Raw genomic sequence first — 18533 nt, forward strand, 5'->3', positions numbered from 1 at the left:
GCAACTTAGGGAGACTATGTCTCAAAATAAAAAGTAAAAAGGGTTGGGGATATAGCTCAGTGGTAAAGTGCCTGTGTTCAATCCCTAGTACCACAAAGAAGAAAAAGCAAAAAATGACAGAAAAACATAAATCAACAACAACAACAAAAAAAATGATGACACAGATAGCAACCAAGGATACAGTGAATTAAAATAATGATATGCCACTACACAGCTACTAGTGTGGCCAAAACCAAAACACAAGAAATGCTGGTGGGCTGGGGATATAGCTTAGTTGGTAGAGTGCTTGCCTTGCAAGCACAAGGCCCTGGGTTCAATCCCCAGCACCGCAAAAAAAAAAAAAAAAAAAAAAAAAAAGAGATGCTGGTGAGATTGTAGAGCAATAGAAATTCTCACCAATTGCTATTGGGAGTGCAAGTCTCTTGGAAAACTGTGTGATGGGTTTTTTACAAAACTAAACATACTCCTAATATCTGATTCTACAATGCACTTCTTGGTATTTAACAAAATGAACTGAAAACTTACCATCCACACAAAAGCTGTGCTTGTAATATAACAGTTTTATTTCCAACTGTCAAAACATGGATGCAACCAAGATGTCCTTTAGTAGGTGAAGGATAAACTGTGGTATACCCAGATAATGAAATATTCAGCAGTTAAAAAAAAAGAGCTATCAAGCCTTACAAGAAGACATGGAGAAACTGAAATAAGCCAATCTGAAAAAGCTACATACCATGATTTCAGCCATATGACATTTCAGAACAGGTAACATTATGGAGCCAGGCAATGTTAAGGATCAATGGTTGCCAGGCATTGAAGATAGGGTAGAAACAAAGAGGCAGAAGATATATTAAGGCAGTAAAACTCTTCTGTATGATACTACAGTGGTGGATATATGTCACCGATACACATTTGTCAAAACCCATAGAATGTACAACTCCAAGAGTAAATCCTAGTGGAAACAATAAGTTTGAGTGATTATGATGTATCAATATAGTTTACTGATTTTGTGGGGGGGAACCAGGATTGAATTCAGGGGCACTAGACCACTGAGCAATATTCCGAGCCCTATTTCATATTTTATTTAGAGACAGGGTCTCACTGAGTTGCTTAGGACCTGGCTAAGTTGCTGAGGCTGGCTTTGAACTTTTGATCCTCCTGCCTCAGTCTCCCAAGCTGCTGGGATTAGAGGCATGCGCCACTGTGCCTGGTCAGGTTTATAGATTTTAACAAATGTAACACTGTGACAGTGAAGAAAGTTCATAATGAGGAGGTTGTTCATGTGTCAGGAAAACAGGTATGAGCAAACTCCCACTCAATTTAGCTTTCACCCTAAACCTACACTAAAAAATAGTTCATTAATTAAAAGTACACAAATCTACTATATACAGAAAATGATGTGATCAGCATTCATCCCAGTCTACACTGTTGCATTTAAACTGCATTTGAATCTAGCATATGTCTAAAGTATTTCAGAAGAAAATGAACCATATTCTGGTTCCAAATTATGTGCAAGAAAGGAATTTTAATAAACAACCCTAGGTCTCTGAGACATCACAATTTAGTAGTAAAACAACGTCTAAACTTTGAAGGTTATGGCAGTGTCTGTACCAACAATTTCAGTAAGTTTAGGTGCATCCTGAAACTTTTTTGTTTTTACCTGTTTTACCATTCCCATAGATTTAATGAATATTGAAACACTTAGGAGACCTAAAATGATGTATCAAATGTAAGATGATACCATGATTTGGTTGTATCTTCAAAGATACATATTATTTTGAGGATATGATAACTGTATAAACATTATTCACGATTACATATTATATTATGACATATCCTTACTATAAGGATTACATGTTTCCATATATCCACATGATTCCCATGAAAATAAGTAGTATTCTGTAATTTAACATCACAGCATCATGGGATGGAGCTCAGTGTTAAGAGTGCTTGCCTACCATGTAGGAGGTAAGATCAATTCCCAGAACTGCCAAAACCAAAACAACAATTAAAAAACAGTATCACTGACTAGCCCTGACACCTTCATTTCCTATTATCTAATCAGTCTTTAAATACTTTTCATTTTAATATTTTAATGTCAAAAATTTTCATGAATCCACAATTTCCAACATTCTTCCATGGGTGTCACCTTAGTTGACATTTCTTTTATTCTATAAGACCAAAAAAGGTGTGCTGCTTCCTAAATGGGGCTCTAACTTCTACTATCTCCTTATCTAATTAATCTTTTAAACTAGCAATGTGCTTCTACCTTGATTAAGTTTTGACTGAACCACATTCTCCCCTGATAGCCTGCCAGAGCACAGAGAATTTTTACTGCAGTAAAACCATTCTGTATATTAAATATTGATAAATATCATAATACAAAAGTATCAAGACCCACTGCATGTACAATACCAAGAGTGAACCCATTAATATAAACTATGGACTGAAGATGATAATGATGTTTCAATGTGTAAGTGGACTGATTGACTTTTTGGTACTGAGGATTTAACCTAGGGTGCTTTACCACTGAGCGCATCCCCAGTCCTTATATATGTATGTATGTTGCGACAAAGTTTTGGTGGTTGCTTAGGGAGTCACTAAGTTGCTGAGACTAGCTTTGAACTTGTGATCCTTCTGTCTCAGTCTCCTGAGTCCCTGGAATTACAGGTGTGTGACACAATGCCTAGTTAAGTGCATTGATTGTAATAAAGTGTTGTGTTGTAATACAGGAGGATGTTGTGCATGTGTAGGGAGAGAGGACATAAAGAAACTTTGTTCAACTCAATTCTTCTGTTAATCTACAACTGCTCTAAAAACTAAAGTTTATTAATTTAAACAAATTGGTACTAACAAGAAAGAGCCAGATCACAAAACAAACAAACAAACAAACAACAAAAAAAGGCTCCATGGTTTTTAAGAATGCATACAGAAAACTGAGCATGGTGGTATGCACTTGTAATTCCAGTTATGAGGCAAGACAATTATAAGTTCGAGTTCAGCTTTGGCAATTCAGTGAGACCCTGCCTCAAAAATAAAAAATAAAAAGGCCTGGGGCCGGGTGTGGTGGCACACGCCTGTAATCCCAGCAATTTGGAAGGTTAAGGTAGAAGGATTTTAAGTTCACAATTAGTGAAATCGTGTCTAAAAAAAAAGGGGGGGGCAAGGGATGTGGTTCAGAGGTTGCGTGACCCTGGGTTCAATCCCTAGTACAAAAAACAACTACAATAAAAACAACAAGAACAACAAACCCCAAAATACTCCAGCATAAGTCACTTTTTTCCTATTTCTGCAAGACAAAGAGTTAATTTTCACATAAATACAGTGATAGTTCAGTTTAATTTGATAATACAGTCTTTGTTTGACTAGAGACATTTATAAACATTAATGTGGCTGATGATCCTAATCTTTTAATGCACAGTTATGATTTCCCCTCTGTTGGCATGCTGGGGATTAAACCCAGGCATTGCACATGTAAAACACTCTACCACGCAGCTAAATCCTCAACCCCATTATTTTCTGTCAGCCACTTCACCATTACCATTTTTGGTTGTTGTTATTTAATTATTTATTTTTTTTGTGGTTCTAGGTATCAAACTCAAGGGCCTCACCCATGTTACACAAACACTCTACTATAGAACTACCTCTCCGTCCCTACAGTATGATTTCAGTAGTATTTTACTTGTAATTTTAAAAGAATTAAGAAAAAGAATGGAACTACAACTTTAATAGAAGGCTTGATAAACATGTTTTAGCTTTTTACATCTAGCAAAAATTTTACTTCAAAATTATAACTTGCTAGATGTATTACAAAGTACATTTCTATTTTCTCATTAGTACTGAATCTTATTTATTTATTTATTTTTTAACAGTACCAGGGTACTTAACCACTGAGCCACATCCCCAGCCCATTTTATTTTTTATTTTAAGACAGGGTCTTGCTAAGTTGCTAAGGATAGCCTCAAACTTCCAATCCTTCTGCCTCAGTCTCCTTAGGCACAGATTAGAAGAGTATGCCACCATGTGAGGCCTGAGTGTGAGGTCGGCCCCCGACTTCCCACTTTTTATGGTATTGGGGATTTAATCCCGGGGTGCTTTACCATTGAGTTACAGTCCCAGTCCTTTTTCATTTTGAGACACGGTCTCGCCAAGTTGCTTAGAGTCTCCCTGAATTGCTGATTCAACCTTGACCTTAAACTTGTGATTCTCTGGCCTCAACCTCCCAAGATGCTGGAATTAAAGGCCTATGCCACTGTGCCCTGCTACAAGGTCAATACATTGCAGGAATCCTGAGTTCTGAATTGTTTCAACATAGGTAAAATTTTTGCATTCCATTATGTACCTTTTTACATGGTGTTCTAACTGTAATAATCTTCTGTAGCTGTCGAACTGCTATAGAACTCCCAAAATCTAACACAATTATACTGTGTGGACTACTACTCTTATTTTATTTATTTTTGGAACTGGTGACTGAATCCTGGGGTACTTAACCACTGAACCACATCCCCACCCTTTATTTTTGAGTTGGGTCTCCATTAGTTGCTTAGGGTCTTGCTATTGCCAAGGTGGGCTTTGAATCTGTGATCTTCCTGCCTTAGCTTCCCAGGTGGCTGGAATTGTAGGCTGTATGGACAAGTTCTTACTTGATTTTACAATGGAAGTCTCTTTGGTGCTTTAATATTTTCTAAAAAGTAGTTTTTATCAAGTTGAAACTTGTCAAGGGCATATGAGGTTGTTCAAAATAAGGAGAGCATTTTATTCATCTGGCAAGGATGGTTGAAAATAAAGATCATTCTTAATGTCATTTAGTTATCCAGTGCCGTTTTCTTTATTTTTAATTAACAAAAGGTACCATTAGACCTGGATGTGGTGGCATACACCTATAATCTCTGCCATTTGGGAGGCCAAGGCAAGAAGACAACAAGTATGAAGCTAGCCTAAACAATTTACTAGGATGCTATTTCAAAAAATTAAAAAGGTTTCGGATCTCCTTTGAGATTAAGAATGCTTCTGGGTTTAAACCCCAGTATCAGAAAAGAGAAAAAAAAAAAAAAAAGAATTTCATTATTAGTATTCAAACTACAACAACGTAATTTAGAAAGGCAGAGAGAATATAGAGATCAGGGGAGAAAATTAACCCTGTACAACCTAGTACAGAAAAATGACTACAGTGAACATTGAGGTAGTTAAGATGAGACTAATATTTGTATAAATACATTAATATTGTTTTTTGATTGACAAAGTGTCTTTTTCAAACATGGAAGAATAACAGGTATTTAAAGGATGCCAGCTGACAGTTACTACTACTTACTCTGTAGTTTTGTAAACGTCAGAATACAGCCCTGCTTTCTGATACTTCTTCTTTGGGGGACGTGGGGCCTTCTTTTCCCTTGGGATGAGAGAGAGCACAGGCTGCAAGGTACTTTCAGGTTCAGGAGGTTTGGTTAGGGTTTCAGGAGGACTGGGAATCTCTACTGGTGCTTCTGTAAAGCTAGAAAGAGAAGTTTAAAGAAGACTTTTTTGTGAAAAAAAATTTTTCTGCAAAGGACTACTCCAAAAACAATCATCACAATTAAAAAATAAAAAGGAGATGGGGACTTCCTTATCTGGCCACATTAGAATAAATGATACCACATTTAACCTTCTGACAAAAAACTAATAGAAATATGGTAAACTACCAGAAATACAGAAGAAAAATTACAAAATAGTCATTAAACACTGGGGGATAACAGTGTTACACTATGATCCCTAAGAAAATGGGGGAGGGGGAGAAGTAAGTCATATAACCATCTTGCTTTTCTAAGAATGACTGTGTAGGTATAGGCCAAGCAGAGAATGGCCAAATAATGAGTTGAACAGAGAGAAATAGTAGCACAGAGAGAATGAGGTAGTTGGAATTTTGAAGCTATGGAAAATAACTTTAGAAATCTCTCTTTTATTATATGGCTATATATTAAAGTTTGCATGCAAAGGATGAAATTCCACATGGCTGAATAAAGAAATCAGAAACTATGAACAATAGCTAGAGCTCACATATGTTGACAGATCCTTAAATTCTAGTAGGCAGAACGGAAAGACAAAATAGAGATTCTAGTAGGCAATGTTAACAACAATAATATAAATTAATTATCTCTGGAATAAAGGTCAGTCCTAACAATGTTTAAAAACAAATTTAAAAATGATACAAGTTAGTCCACAACCAAATTAGCTGGCTCTCAAGAACCTTTTTAACTTTTCATAATGCAGGGGGACTGAACCCAGTGAGTTACATCCCCAGCATTTGGCTCTCAAAATAAAACTGAAAACATGTAAAGGAAACCAATAAAATCCAGACATACTAAATAATGTGACATTCATAATATCCTGTATATATAAAAAATTTCTACACATGCTAAAATGCAGGAAAATGTAACCCAGGGGGGTGATAATCTTATCAGAAATCAGAGAAAAAGACCTCTAAATTCTATTACAAGTATGATTAAGAATTTAGAGGAAAATTCAATCACCAGTATCATAATGGTGGTGGTGGGGGGGAGGTTACGAAAGAGAGAGAAAGAATACTCTCTGAACACTGAGAATTAGAAAACTTAGACTGAAATGAAAAACTGAGTCTAGAGTGCTTAATAGTAAATCAATCATTGGAGAAGAAAAGATCAGTGAATTTGAGAACACAATTGAAAAAACTCACACTGATGTGGAGGTAAGTTTAAAGCATGAAAAAAAAAAGAAAAGAAAAAAAGAAACAATGACCTGGGGGATAACATAAAGCGACTGGAATCCTGGAATCCTAGAGAAAACTAGGACTAGAAAACTGACTACTGAAATAAAAACACACAAAGAACCGAGTAAGGAACAAACAACGAAACCTGAACGTGCAATGTTATAACACTCAAAGTAAACAAGTTCACAATGAAAAATAAGAGTCTGGCTAAAGAAATTTCCTGAACTGATAAAAAGTATAAACTTGAAGTTAAAAACAAGTAAGATAGAAAATAAATGAATCAATAAGACATATAATGATAAACTTACTGAAAACTAGTCATTAATAAAAGTGTAGGGGGGATACTATTATAAAGATAAAAATAAGAATGAAAGATCTCACGTCTGAAACAATGAAGCTAGAAGGCAATTAAATGTTTAAAAGGTGTGTGTGACCACAGAAACAAAAAGTTGTACCCCATTTGTGTACAATGGATCAAAATGTAGTCTGTAAAAATAATAAAATTAAAAATTAAAAAAAACAGAAATAAAGGGTGTGTGTAAGAAAGCCTGATAAAATAGAATTCTATGTTGAGCAAAAACATCTCAAGAAAAATGAAAGTAAATTCTGGTTGAGAGAAAGAAGAGAAATATTACTACTTACCATTCTATGGAAATCATATAAAATAAACATAAGCAAAAAGACCAATACAACAATGACAGAGCAGAAGTTTTCTATATTTTCCTTTTGACTTTACATAAAGGTAAAGAATAAACATAATTTTCACTAATGTCAGCGGCAAGGCAAATGTCTGCTCTTATCACGTGCATTCAAAATCACAGTAAAGGTCCTAGCCAGGGCAAAAATGCAAGAGAAAAAAAAAAGATTGAAATGGAACCCTCTCTACTCACATCTCACATGACTGTCTATATAGAAAAACCCAAGGAATCAAAAAAAAAAAGAAACAACTAGAATTTAAGGAGTTTAGCAATTATAAAAAGCAATCTCAAATTCGATTTCCTTCCTTTTCACTGGGGATTGGATCTAGGAGTGCTACATCCCCAGTTCTTTTTACTTTTTTTCTTTCCTGGTACCAGGGATTGAACCCAGGAGTGCTTAACCACTGAGTCATATCCTGAGGCCTTTTTATCTTAATGAGATAGGGTCTTGCTAAGTGTCCTAGGGCCTCACTTAAATTGCTGAGGCTAGTTTGAATTCTCAATCCTCTGGCTTCAGCCTTCAGAGCTGCTGGGATTACAGGTGTGTGCCACCATGCCTGGCTCCTTTTACTAAGGGGGGAGTGTTCCAGGGATTGAACTCAAGGGGCACCTGATCACTGAGCCACATCCCCAGCCCTATTTTGTATTTTACTTAGAGACAGGGTCTCACTGAGCTGCTTAACATCTCCCTTTTGCTGAGGTTGGCTTTGAACCTGCAATCTTCCTGCCTCAGCCTCCCAAGTCACTGGGATTACAGGACTGTGCCACCATGCTGCCCAGTTTACTTTTCATTTTGTGACAGCCTCCCTAAAGTTGCTTAGGGACTCAATATATTTCTGAGTCTGGCTTTAAACTTGCTATCCTCCTGTTCAGGGTCAGATATACATCTCTCACAAAAGAGTAAAAACAATGAAACACTGATTTAAAAAAAAAAAATCAAAGATGATCAAAACAATTGAAGAGATGTACCATGTCCATGGACTGAAACACTCAATATTTTTAGGATAGTAATTTCATCCCCAAATTGATTTAAGATTTAAAATAATCCCAACTAAAAACCAACAGAATTTTAAAAAAGAAAATGGCAAGATAACCAAAAATTTATATAAAGGTAAACACTGGAAAAAATATGGAGTACTTATCTGATTTCAAGAGTTCATACAGAAGCTGGACACGGTTCACATGCTTTTAATACCAGACTGTGGAGGCCGAGACAGGAGGACAGCAAGTTCAAGGTCAGTTTCAGCAACTAGTGGGCCCTAAGCAACTCAATGAGACCCTCTCTCAAAATACAAAATTAAATGGGGATGTAGTTCAGTGGTAGTGTCCCTGGGTTAAATCCTCAGTACCAAAAATGTAAAAAATGAAAAAGCCCTAGGGAAAGGTGTTGTCTTAAAATTTATCTTATTTCTTTTCAGAAATATGATCTGAATATAGATATATTTTCCTGAGCATAGAGCAAGGTTCCCAATAGTAAATTATTCCTCTGCATTATGGTTTGTTATTAATCAACAATACTTAGCAAAATCTTTTTTTTTTTTTTTTTTCAGTACTGGGGATAAGCTATCTCCCCAGGCCCCAAAATCTTTATCATAGCATATGAGGACTCTGGTATAATCTGGCCCCGTATAACCTCTTCTCTAGACTCATCATAGGCCATTCTCCTTTGTTTACTCTGTTATAGACAAAACAACAAAAACTCCAACAAAACAAAGCCCCCAAACCAAACAACAAAAAACCTGCTTTAATTCACTTCCCTGAAATGTTCATGCCTTTTCAATATTTACCCCTAAAATGTTAGTCCTGAACTTATTCCTTTAAATAACAGATAAAACCTATTCAGATTTTTAGCTTACATCATTATTTTCTCAGGGAAACTAGGTCAATTAATCCTATCATTTACACTCATAATATCAAGTAACTCTTCATAAAAGAACGTGAGCTATAAAATCCACATAGGCAAAGTATTTATATTTGCTCACCACTGTATCCAACTCCAACTCTTTAAATAAAACTTAATTAAATTAATAAATGAGTAAATACTTACTATTTAACAAGAACATATAGGCTCTAGTTAAAGTAAAAAAAAAAAAAAAAATGCTGTCTTTGGGAATTCACTATGTGATATTCTTTCCTACATAATCAAGGGCAGAAACTGTATCTTTCTCTTCAAAATCTCTTGCATACCAGAACACAATTTGTGCAAAAATGTGTGTGTGTTTAATGTCACTGATTTTGATACTAGAATTTCCTGCAACAAAAGGCTAATGTGAACTAAAACCGATTCCCTGAATCACATTTTTAAGGTGAACCTTCCTAAAGTGAAAGGTCAAGATGTCTCTAATTACTTTGAAGGCAGAAATCATTCTACTTATAGATATTTTAAAGCTTCAATAATTAAGATAGTATGCAAGTGATAGCAAAAACAATTAGAAAAAAATTTTTAAAGACTCTAAAACAAATGAATCTGACTTAACTTTCCTATGTACACATATGAATACACCACTGTGGATTTCCACATCATTTACAACCACAAAACTGGGATGCTAATGAGAATAAGAGGTACTCCATGTTTGTATAAATATGTCAAAATATACTCTACTGTCAAGTATTGCTTAAAAGAACAAAAAAGAAAAAAAAGGTTCAAAGAAAAAAATGAGTGTATGATGAAGTTACTCCAAATAAGTAAGGCAAGGATAAATTCAGCAATAAATATTGGTACTAGTACCACTTAAATATCTGAGAAGAAAATTAAATCTCTAAGATATATCTAACATAAAGTAAATTTAAAGTGAGGTTCAAGAGTTAAATATTAAAAAGGGAAGATGCAACCCATTCAAGGAGAATAATTAAGTAAATTATGATATGATCTTTCCATGGACTAAGGTTGTTCTACATGTACTATAAGTACATGATATAAACAAGATCTCTTAAGATGTAATAGGAAAAGGCTGGGTTGCAGGCACAGCTCAGTGGTAAAGTGCCTGTCTATCATGCATGAGGCCCCGAGTTCAATCTCAGTAAGGTGGGGAAGCACAGACAAAAGTTAAAATTATAAAAAATAAATGTTTAGTTTATTACCATTTGCATTAAACAACAGCTTTGCAGGTGCACATACTTTGTAAATGTATAGTAAAAGGTAGGAAAGGATACACATGTCTTAAGTGAGACTTTACTTTTTTATTTTTTATTTTTTTTTAAATTTGGTGGTGCTGGGGATTGAACCCAGGGGTACTTAACCACTGAGACACATGCCTAGCTCTTTTTATTTTTATTTTGAGACACGGTTTTGTTAAGTTGCCAAGGGACTTGCTAAATTTCTAAGACTGGCTTTGAACTCTCAATCCTTCTACCTCAGCCTCCCAAGTTGCTGGGATTGTAAGTATGTGCCACTGTGCCTTTACTTTTGAATTAGTGAACTACTAGTTTTCACAGAATTACTTATGGGCATACGTTATTGTTAAAAAAAAAAAAAAAATCCCACACATTCTCAAGGGGGAAAAAAGATTATAAGTGCAATGGTGCACACCTGTAGTTAGTCCCAGCTGAGACAAGGAGATAGGATTACTTGAGCTAGTGCGAGATCAGCATGGGCAACATATGGAGAAAGTAAAACATTCTGTGAAGATGTATGTGTAGAAAGGGGCAAAAAAACCTCTCTAAACATGATTCACTGATGTAGAAGACAGAGAATATGAATAAGAATAAAACACCAGGGACGTGGAAGTAGTTAAGTAGTACAGCATTTACCTGGTATCTGTGAAGTCAGGGGTTTGATTCACAGCAATACACGTATATACACACAAATATATATTATTTATGTTACATTACATTAAAATGCCACTTAGAAATGGTGAATGTTGTTCTGATGCATTTAAAAATGTGAAATAATCAATGCCAAATCCAATGTTGTGAAGCTTTTACCCTATTTTATTCTAAGATTTTATTGGGTTTTTAAGGTTTTACATTTAGGTCTTTGATCTATCTTGAGCTAAACTTCATATATGGTGCTAAAGATCTAATTTCATTCTTTTGCATGCAGATATCCAATTTTTCCTTATATCATTATTGAAAAACCTGACCTTTCCCCACTGAGAGGTTTTGACATCTCTGTCAAAAATCATTTGACCATATATGCAAAAACATACTTCTGTGCTCTCTAGTATATTTCATTGTTCTATACTAGTACCACAATGCTAGTACCACAATGTTTTGATTACCATAACAAAAACAGACAAGTTGAACTTTTGGAAACATCAGAAAATTTTGTACACTGAAAGCCAGTATTACTACAGAATAACCAAGACAGAATGAGGAAATATTACAAATCATATATCTAATAAGGAAATAATATGCAGAATATTGAGAAATTTAAAACTCAATAATAAAAAAACCTCATTTAAAAACTGGTACAAAAGGACAATAAGCACAAAATGTTCGACAATACTAACAGAGAAATGCAAACATAAAATTCATTGACATACTACTGCACAATCATTAGGTTAGCCACTATCAAAAAGCCAGAAAATAAGTTTGTAAAGATGTGACTGTAACTGGAATACACCATTGAGAAGAATGCACAATTTACAGATGCTGTGGAAAATAGTATGGCAGTTCCTCAAAAAACTGAAAATACAATTCTCATATGATCCAGCAAAGGACTGCATGCAGGGTCTCAAATAGATCTATGTTCACCAACCACTTTCAAAGCAGCATTACTCACATTAGCTAAACTTGGGTTGGTCAACCCATGGTGCTGGGCAAAGGGGAGATGATGAAGTTTTTATTTAATGGGTACAGATTCACTTTTGCATGAATAAATGAAAAGAGTTATAGAGATGGATGGTGCTAAAGACGACACAAAATTATGAATGTAATTTACACTATCAAAATGCATGCTTAAGATGTAATACACGAGGCACTGAGCTCAATCCTCAGGCTATAAAACCAAATCAAAACAAAAACAGCCCAAACATCAAATGTACCTTCAGGAAAATAATAAAGGATCTGTTGGGATACACAACAAAAAGAACAAATGGTCTTTTTATGTTTGGTGATTTCTGAATTATGTTTTATATCTTTTGGAAAAAAGTAAAGTATATAAAAAGGATACTATGAAGAAAGTAAAATGAACATGCTGGAAGATTTAAAGTAGATTATTGGTCAAATGCTGAGAGCACAGAGGAGATATTGTGATAAAAAAAAAATGATTCCACCTACATACCTTCATAGTGGATAAATTTCTTTAAGCCTTGATTTCTTAGTCTATAAGTGAGTGGCTTAATTTAGACTGTTATATCGCTTTTGCTTGTTAGTTATTTATAATTTGGTCATCCATAAATAAGACCAGTTTGTTATATGAAGAGGTCTTACACAATAAAAAGAGGAATATTTTAAAATTGACAGAATAACACAGCCACATAGGTACAATAGAGTTTTTAAAATGCTAGTTTGCTCTTACCTAATTAGACAATACTTTAAATAGAGTTACCTTTTATCATTCTCTTGCTCTTCTTCCTCTGGTAATGGCTTCTGCTTTTTCCTAGTTGGTTCTTCCAACAGCCAGTTTTTTCTCTTCAACCCCTTCTTATGTTCTGCATTCAGATTTACACTCTGAACAACAGCTTCAATAACATCAGTGACTGTATCAGGACTGAGGTGCAGTGCTAATCCTTCTTCACCTTCATTCAATTCTGGGTTGACAAACTGAGCAGCCTGAAATGCTTGCATTGATACCACAGCCTGGAGGGGACATTTTCGAGGACGGCCTGGTCTGCGTTTCACGAAGTTATTCCCTGTCCTGGCCTGCCTTTGAAGTTTTTTGGCTTTTAAAATTTTATTGACGTGGTCCAAGTTTTTCTTTGTGGCCAAGATTTTGTCATAATTGCACATTTTCCGAGCCTGGCGCTGCATAGCTTCTACTACACTTCTCTTGATGTGATGAGGGGAACAAGTGCTTGTTGTCAACTTCTCAGAAAGGAGTGAGATGCTATTACTGCAAGAGTCACTTGAGACTGCAGGCACTAAAAGACTGTCTGATTTTCCCACAGTTCGTTCCTTGCTGTGGCTATGGCCTGGACTGGAGGAAGGTGGGGCAGAAGTAGTTGCAATCACAGCATCAGTATTTTTCTCCACGGGCTCTTGGTCCTCATGTTGTACCATCCGCTGTAGCAGACTATCCACAGAGTCATCCACAGAAGCAACCAATCTTGGACTTCGGGATGGAACTCCATTTACTAAAAAAGACAACAAATCACACATAGACAAAAGTCTAAACTTATGACACTGATATAAGACAAGTGACAGTGCTTTGATCTTCTAAGATTAAACATGATAATACCGTATGTATTTATCTTGTACAGCTAAGTGAAAGTTTATTTTCTCAATTCAGGTGTATTACAATAAACATACTAAAATAAAAACGAGAACCAGGTGTGGTGAGGCATCCCTGCAATTCCATCAACTCAAGAGGCTGAGGCATTAGGATCAAAAGTGCGAGACCAGCCTCAGCAACTCAGCAAAACCTTAAACAATTCCGTGAGACAATGTCTCAAAATAAAAAATTAAAAAGGCTGGGATCGTAGATCAGTGACAAAAGTGTGCCTGAGTTCAAAACCTAGTACTGAAAATTAAAAAAAAAATTGACCCAGGTATCCCCAATAATATGTAGATTTTAATAATTTTCAACCAGACATGGTAGTGTGCAACCATAATTCCAGCAATTTGGGATGCTGAAGCAGGAGAATCCAAAGTTCAAGGTAAGCCTCAGTCAACTTAGCAAGGCCCTAAGCAACTTAATGAGGTCCTGTTTCAAAAGAAAAAAAGAAGTGGGGGCAGATGCTGGGAATGTGGCTCAGTGGTAAAGTTCCTTTGGGTTCAATCCCCAGTACCACAAACAACAACAAAACTATGAGATGAGAAGCAGAAATAAATTTTAATTTTTTAACATGAAGGTCTGTTAGGGGACTCAATAGTTATATGTGAGATGAAGATCTGAACTTTAATTATAGATTATATTTCTTGAATAGTGCTGGTTTTAAGTGCAACAGACTGGGGGTGACATCGCTTTTTGGGAAAGGGTTTAAAATTGAAATAGATGAACATTTGTGAAAACATTTGTTTAAAACGAGTGTATGTTAAAGGAAACACTGAAAAATAAGTGGTACTAAATAAACTTTGTTATATTAGGGGCACAAAGATTTTGTGATCACGGTGATTCCAACTAGGGCCTGGCCCAGTACTAGGCAAGCACTCTAACCACTGAGCCATATTCCCAGCCCTTCTAAAATTTTCCATTGAGCCAGAATCTCATTAAGTTGCTAGGCTGGCATTGAACCTGGATTCCTCCTACTTTAGCCTTCTGTGTAGCTGGTGTAACAGGCACATGCCACTATTCCCAACTACTTTGACTAAGCCAGTTTATTTGTGGCTAGTTTACCATACCACTAATGATCATAGGTCATAATTCTCTAATCAATGAATTTATTGATATGACCTTAACGTGTTAATATTCTAGATACTCCTTTAATAATCCTAGGCAGGGCTGGGGAGATAGCTCAGTTGGTAGAGTGCTTGTCTCACAAGCACAGGCCCTGGGTTCAATCCCCAGCACCGCAAAAAAAAAAAAAAAAAAAATCCTAGTCATTATAGATTCCTATCTCATGAAGACTATAATGGAATTTCCCTCAAATTACAAAAAATTCCTTCAAATAGCATCCAATAATCTTGGCTAAATTCAACATTTTTAAATTTTAAGACTTTCAGCTATAATATTCATAGTTTTCAGTTTTATTTAAAAATTACTAGAATGAAAAATGATTCCTTCCTTCTCCCCAATCTTAAATGCTATGGTTTCTTCAGGATCTTTTCTCAGTCTACACTCTCATTGGAAATGCATTTAACTATCCTCTATGTTCTGATGTCACCTGATATCTATTTTCTAAATCTACCTTTCTTCTAATTTTATGTAGTTTTTAATGTTCAAAGAATTCTTAAACTATATTCACATTTGATTTCATTGTCTGCTCCTTAATCTTACTTCTCTCCTCCAGGGTCCCTATACCAGTGGAAGATACCATAAACCCAATCATTCAACATTGTATATACTGACCACCAATCATGTGGTAGGAATTTGGTTATACAAGTTTAGGTCACTTTATCCATTCTTTCTTCTTTCCACAAATAATAAAATTTTAATCTTATTAGTCTGATCTACTGATTCTATCCATTTTTCTTTTATTCCATTTTTTTAAAAAAAACATTCTTTTAAATTGTATTTTTAGTAGTAGATGGACACAATACGTTTATTAATTTATTTTTATGTGATGCTAAAGATCGAACCCAGTGCCTCACACGTGCTAGGCAAGCACTCTACAATTGAGCTACAATCTCTGGCCCTCCCCGTTTTTTTTTAAATTGGTGCATTATAGCTCTACATATTCATGAGATTTGTTGTTATGTATTTGTGCATGCAGACAATACACTATGTCACTACAATGACCATGATCAAGCTAATATCTTCCTGCCCTTAAGGAATAGCCTAACTGCTTATGGTGCTATTAAAAGGTGTACACAAAACTTTTAATGCTTCTCCTACCAAGTGGTAGAGTCTACTTCCCTTTCCCTTAAATACAAGCCACCTTTAATGACTTCACTAAGCAAAGAGAATTCAGTGGAAGTAAAAATGTGACAATTTCCAAACCTAGGTTAGAAAAAGAGTTGATCCAAAGCTTCCATGTGGTCTTTGTCTTGGGACAACTCCCCTGGGATTCTATCTTCCACACTTTAAGGAAATACAGGTAATGCTGGCCAACTGATCCTGCTGAACTCATAGTCAACTGCCAGCCTCAACCACCAGATATGTGAATGAGGAAGTCTTCAAAGTAACTTTAGTTCACCACAATCTGGTTACAATTACAGGAGAAATTGAAATTGAAAGAAATTCTGAGATAATAAGTGATTGTTTCTATTTGATGTATGTTTAGGGTGCTTTGTCAATCAAAAAGAAAAAGTGGAACCCTGTACTTTCTACTTGTAATCTTATCATTCTCCAAATCATTCTTCATGTAGTAGACTGAGTGATCTTTAAAAAACAAAAAATCCAGAACCTTTATAGTTTTAGCTTCTGTTTAAAATGCTTAAAAAGCTTCCTATCATTTGGCTGTGATGATGCACACGTTTAATTCCAGTGACTCAGGAGGCTGAGGTGGGCGAATCAACAAGATTGAGGCCATCCTCAGCACCTTAGCAAGACCACATCTCAAAATAAAAAGCACAAAGTGCTGGGGATATATGTAGCGCAGTAGAGTGCCTCTGGGTTCAATCCCTAGTACTGATCCAGGTAGAGGAGAGCATTTTAATCAATAAAACAACTTTAAAATTATTACCACCCTTTCTTAGTACTCTATTTAGAACCATCAATTCTGTAATAAACAACTTCAATTCCTCAAATTCAATATTTTTTCTTGAATTAGGCCTTTAAACAAGTTGTTCTCTCTGCCTGGAATACTCTTTTCCCACAAATTCATCTGCTTAATTACTTATTCAATTTACAGTGAGGATATCACTTCATAAAAGACAACTTTCTTGACAAAACAAGTCCCTCAACCTGATGTAAAGTCTCCTGTTAAGAACTGCCATAATACTTTCTTCTTTTATACCACTAATCACACAATTCTAATTAGTGATTTAATGTATAACATTTTAAAGAAATTATTTTATATATTTTTTTAGTTGTCAATGGACCTTTTATTTATACATTTATTAATATGTGGTGTTGAGAATCAAACTCACACATGCCAGGCAAGGACTCGATAACTGAGCCACATCCCAGGAATGGATATAATTTTCAAACAATGTTTGGACCATAGGTAAGGCAGTGAGTGGTCATATTCATTAAATTTATTTTATATATATCCAATGTCCAGGACATACTTCATTATTAAATCAATGAAGAATGAATCCTGGGTTCAAAATCTTAGACATTTTTAGCTCCTTTTTTCCTTCATGAATTGTTCAACATTACCAAATGAATTAAATCCATGAATAGTGATTTAAAACAGATCATAAAAGTTATAAAACCTCAAGTAACTTACTTGAGCCCTTTATTTATATATATATTTTATTTATTTATTTATTTATTTTTTCCTTCTTCTTCTTCTTCTTCTTGGTACCATGGATTGAACCTGGGTATTTTACCACTGAGCCACAACCCCAGCCCTTTTTTTTGTTTCATTTAGAGACAGAGTCTCACTAAGTATCTGAGGATAGGTTTGAACTCATGATCCTCCTCCTTAGCTTCCCGAGCTGCTGGGATTACAGGTGTGAGTCACTGTTCCCGGCAGCATTTCATAGTTAAAATTATTCATCATATTCCTAAATTCAGGCTTGCCAATTTTTTTTCATAGTCTGATATATGTCTAGGAAACAAGGCTGGGTACTATGTTTTTTGGTTTTTTTTAATTAATTTCAACATGGTGAGATTAAACATATTCCTTTTATATATAAATTTAAGGCGCTCTGGTAAGTTTACCATGTTGTCTCCACCACAATATAGAGTATTTCCATCACCCTAAAAATTTCTCTGTCCCCTTTCCAAGATCATCATTCTGTCTCACAACAGTAATCAAAGGGGGAAAAAACTGACTAGATCTGCTTCCTCATACTAAGATGCAATTTGCTTCTCTAGGATTTCATGTAAATAGCAAGACAAGAGTATATACTCTATTGTCTGGCTTTATTCATATAGCACCATTCTGAGATTCTTCATGTTTCTATATTCTCTTCTTACTGCTCTTAATCACATATTTCTTTGTATGAACTGTATGAATGTACCACAACTTGTTTATATAATCATCTGAAAATCTGAGTTGTTTACAGTTTCTGGACATAAAGAATAAAGCTCCTATGAATATTTGTGTACACACTATTTTGTTATGACATTTTCATTTTTCTTGAACCCTAAAACTGGAATTACTAGATCCAACAAAATTTATGTTCAACTGAGAAAGTTTGCCAATGTAATTGAACTATTTTATAGTCCCACCAGCAAAGAATGAGAGTTATATAATACTATCTATTCTTACCATGAGTTGGTATTATCACTTTTCTTTTGA

The 18533-nt window shown here is 35.2% G+C and overlaps 1 protein-coding gene across 4 annotated transcripts in view; it reads right to left on the bottom strand.

Moving 5' to 3' along the window:
- Nucleotides 1-18533, bottom strand: part of ASH1L (ASH1 like histone lysine methyltransferase) — a 134321-nt gene that overhangs the window by 81752 nt on the left and 34036 nt on the right. For all 4 annotated transcript variants that reach the window (XM_079104115.1, XM_079104116.1, XM_079104117.1 and 1 more), the window contains 2 exons: nucleotides 12911-13655; nucleotides 5312-5491 (listed from right to left, as the gene is read on the bottom strand). In XM_079104115.1, coding sequence (XP_078960241.1) covers nucleotides 5312-5491; nucleotides 12911-13655 — 925 coding nt within the window. The remainder of the gene's footprint in view (nucleotides 1-5311; nucleotides 5492-12910; nucleotides 13656-18533) is intronic.

This window comes from Sciurus vulgaris (assembly GCF_902686455.1).
Source record: "Sciurus vulgaris genome assembly, chromosome: 1".
Lineage (NCBI taxonomy): Eukaryota > Metazoa > Chordata > Mammalia > Rodentia > Sciuridae > Sciurus > Sciurus vulgaris.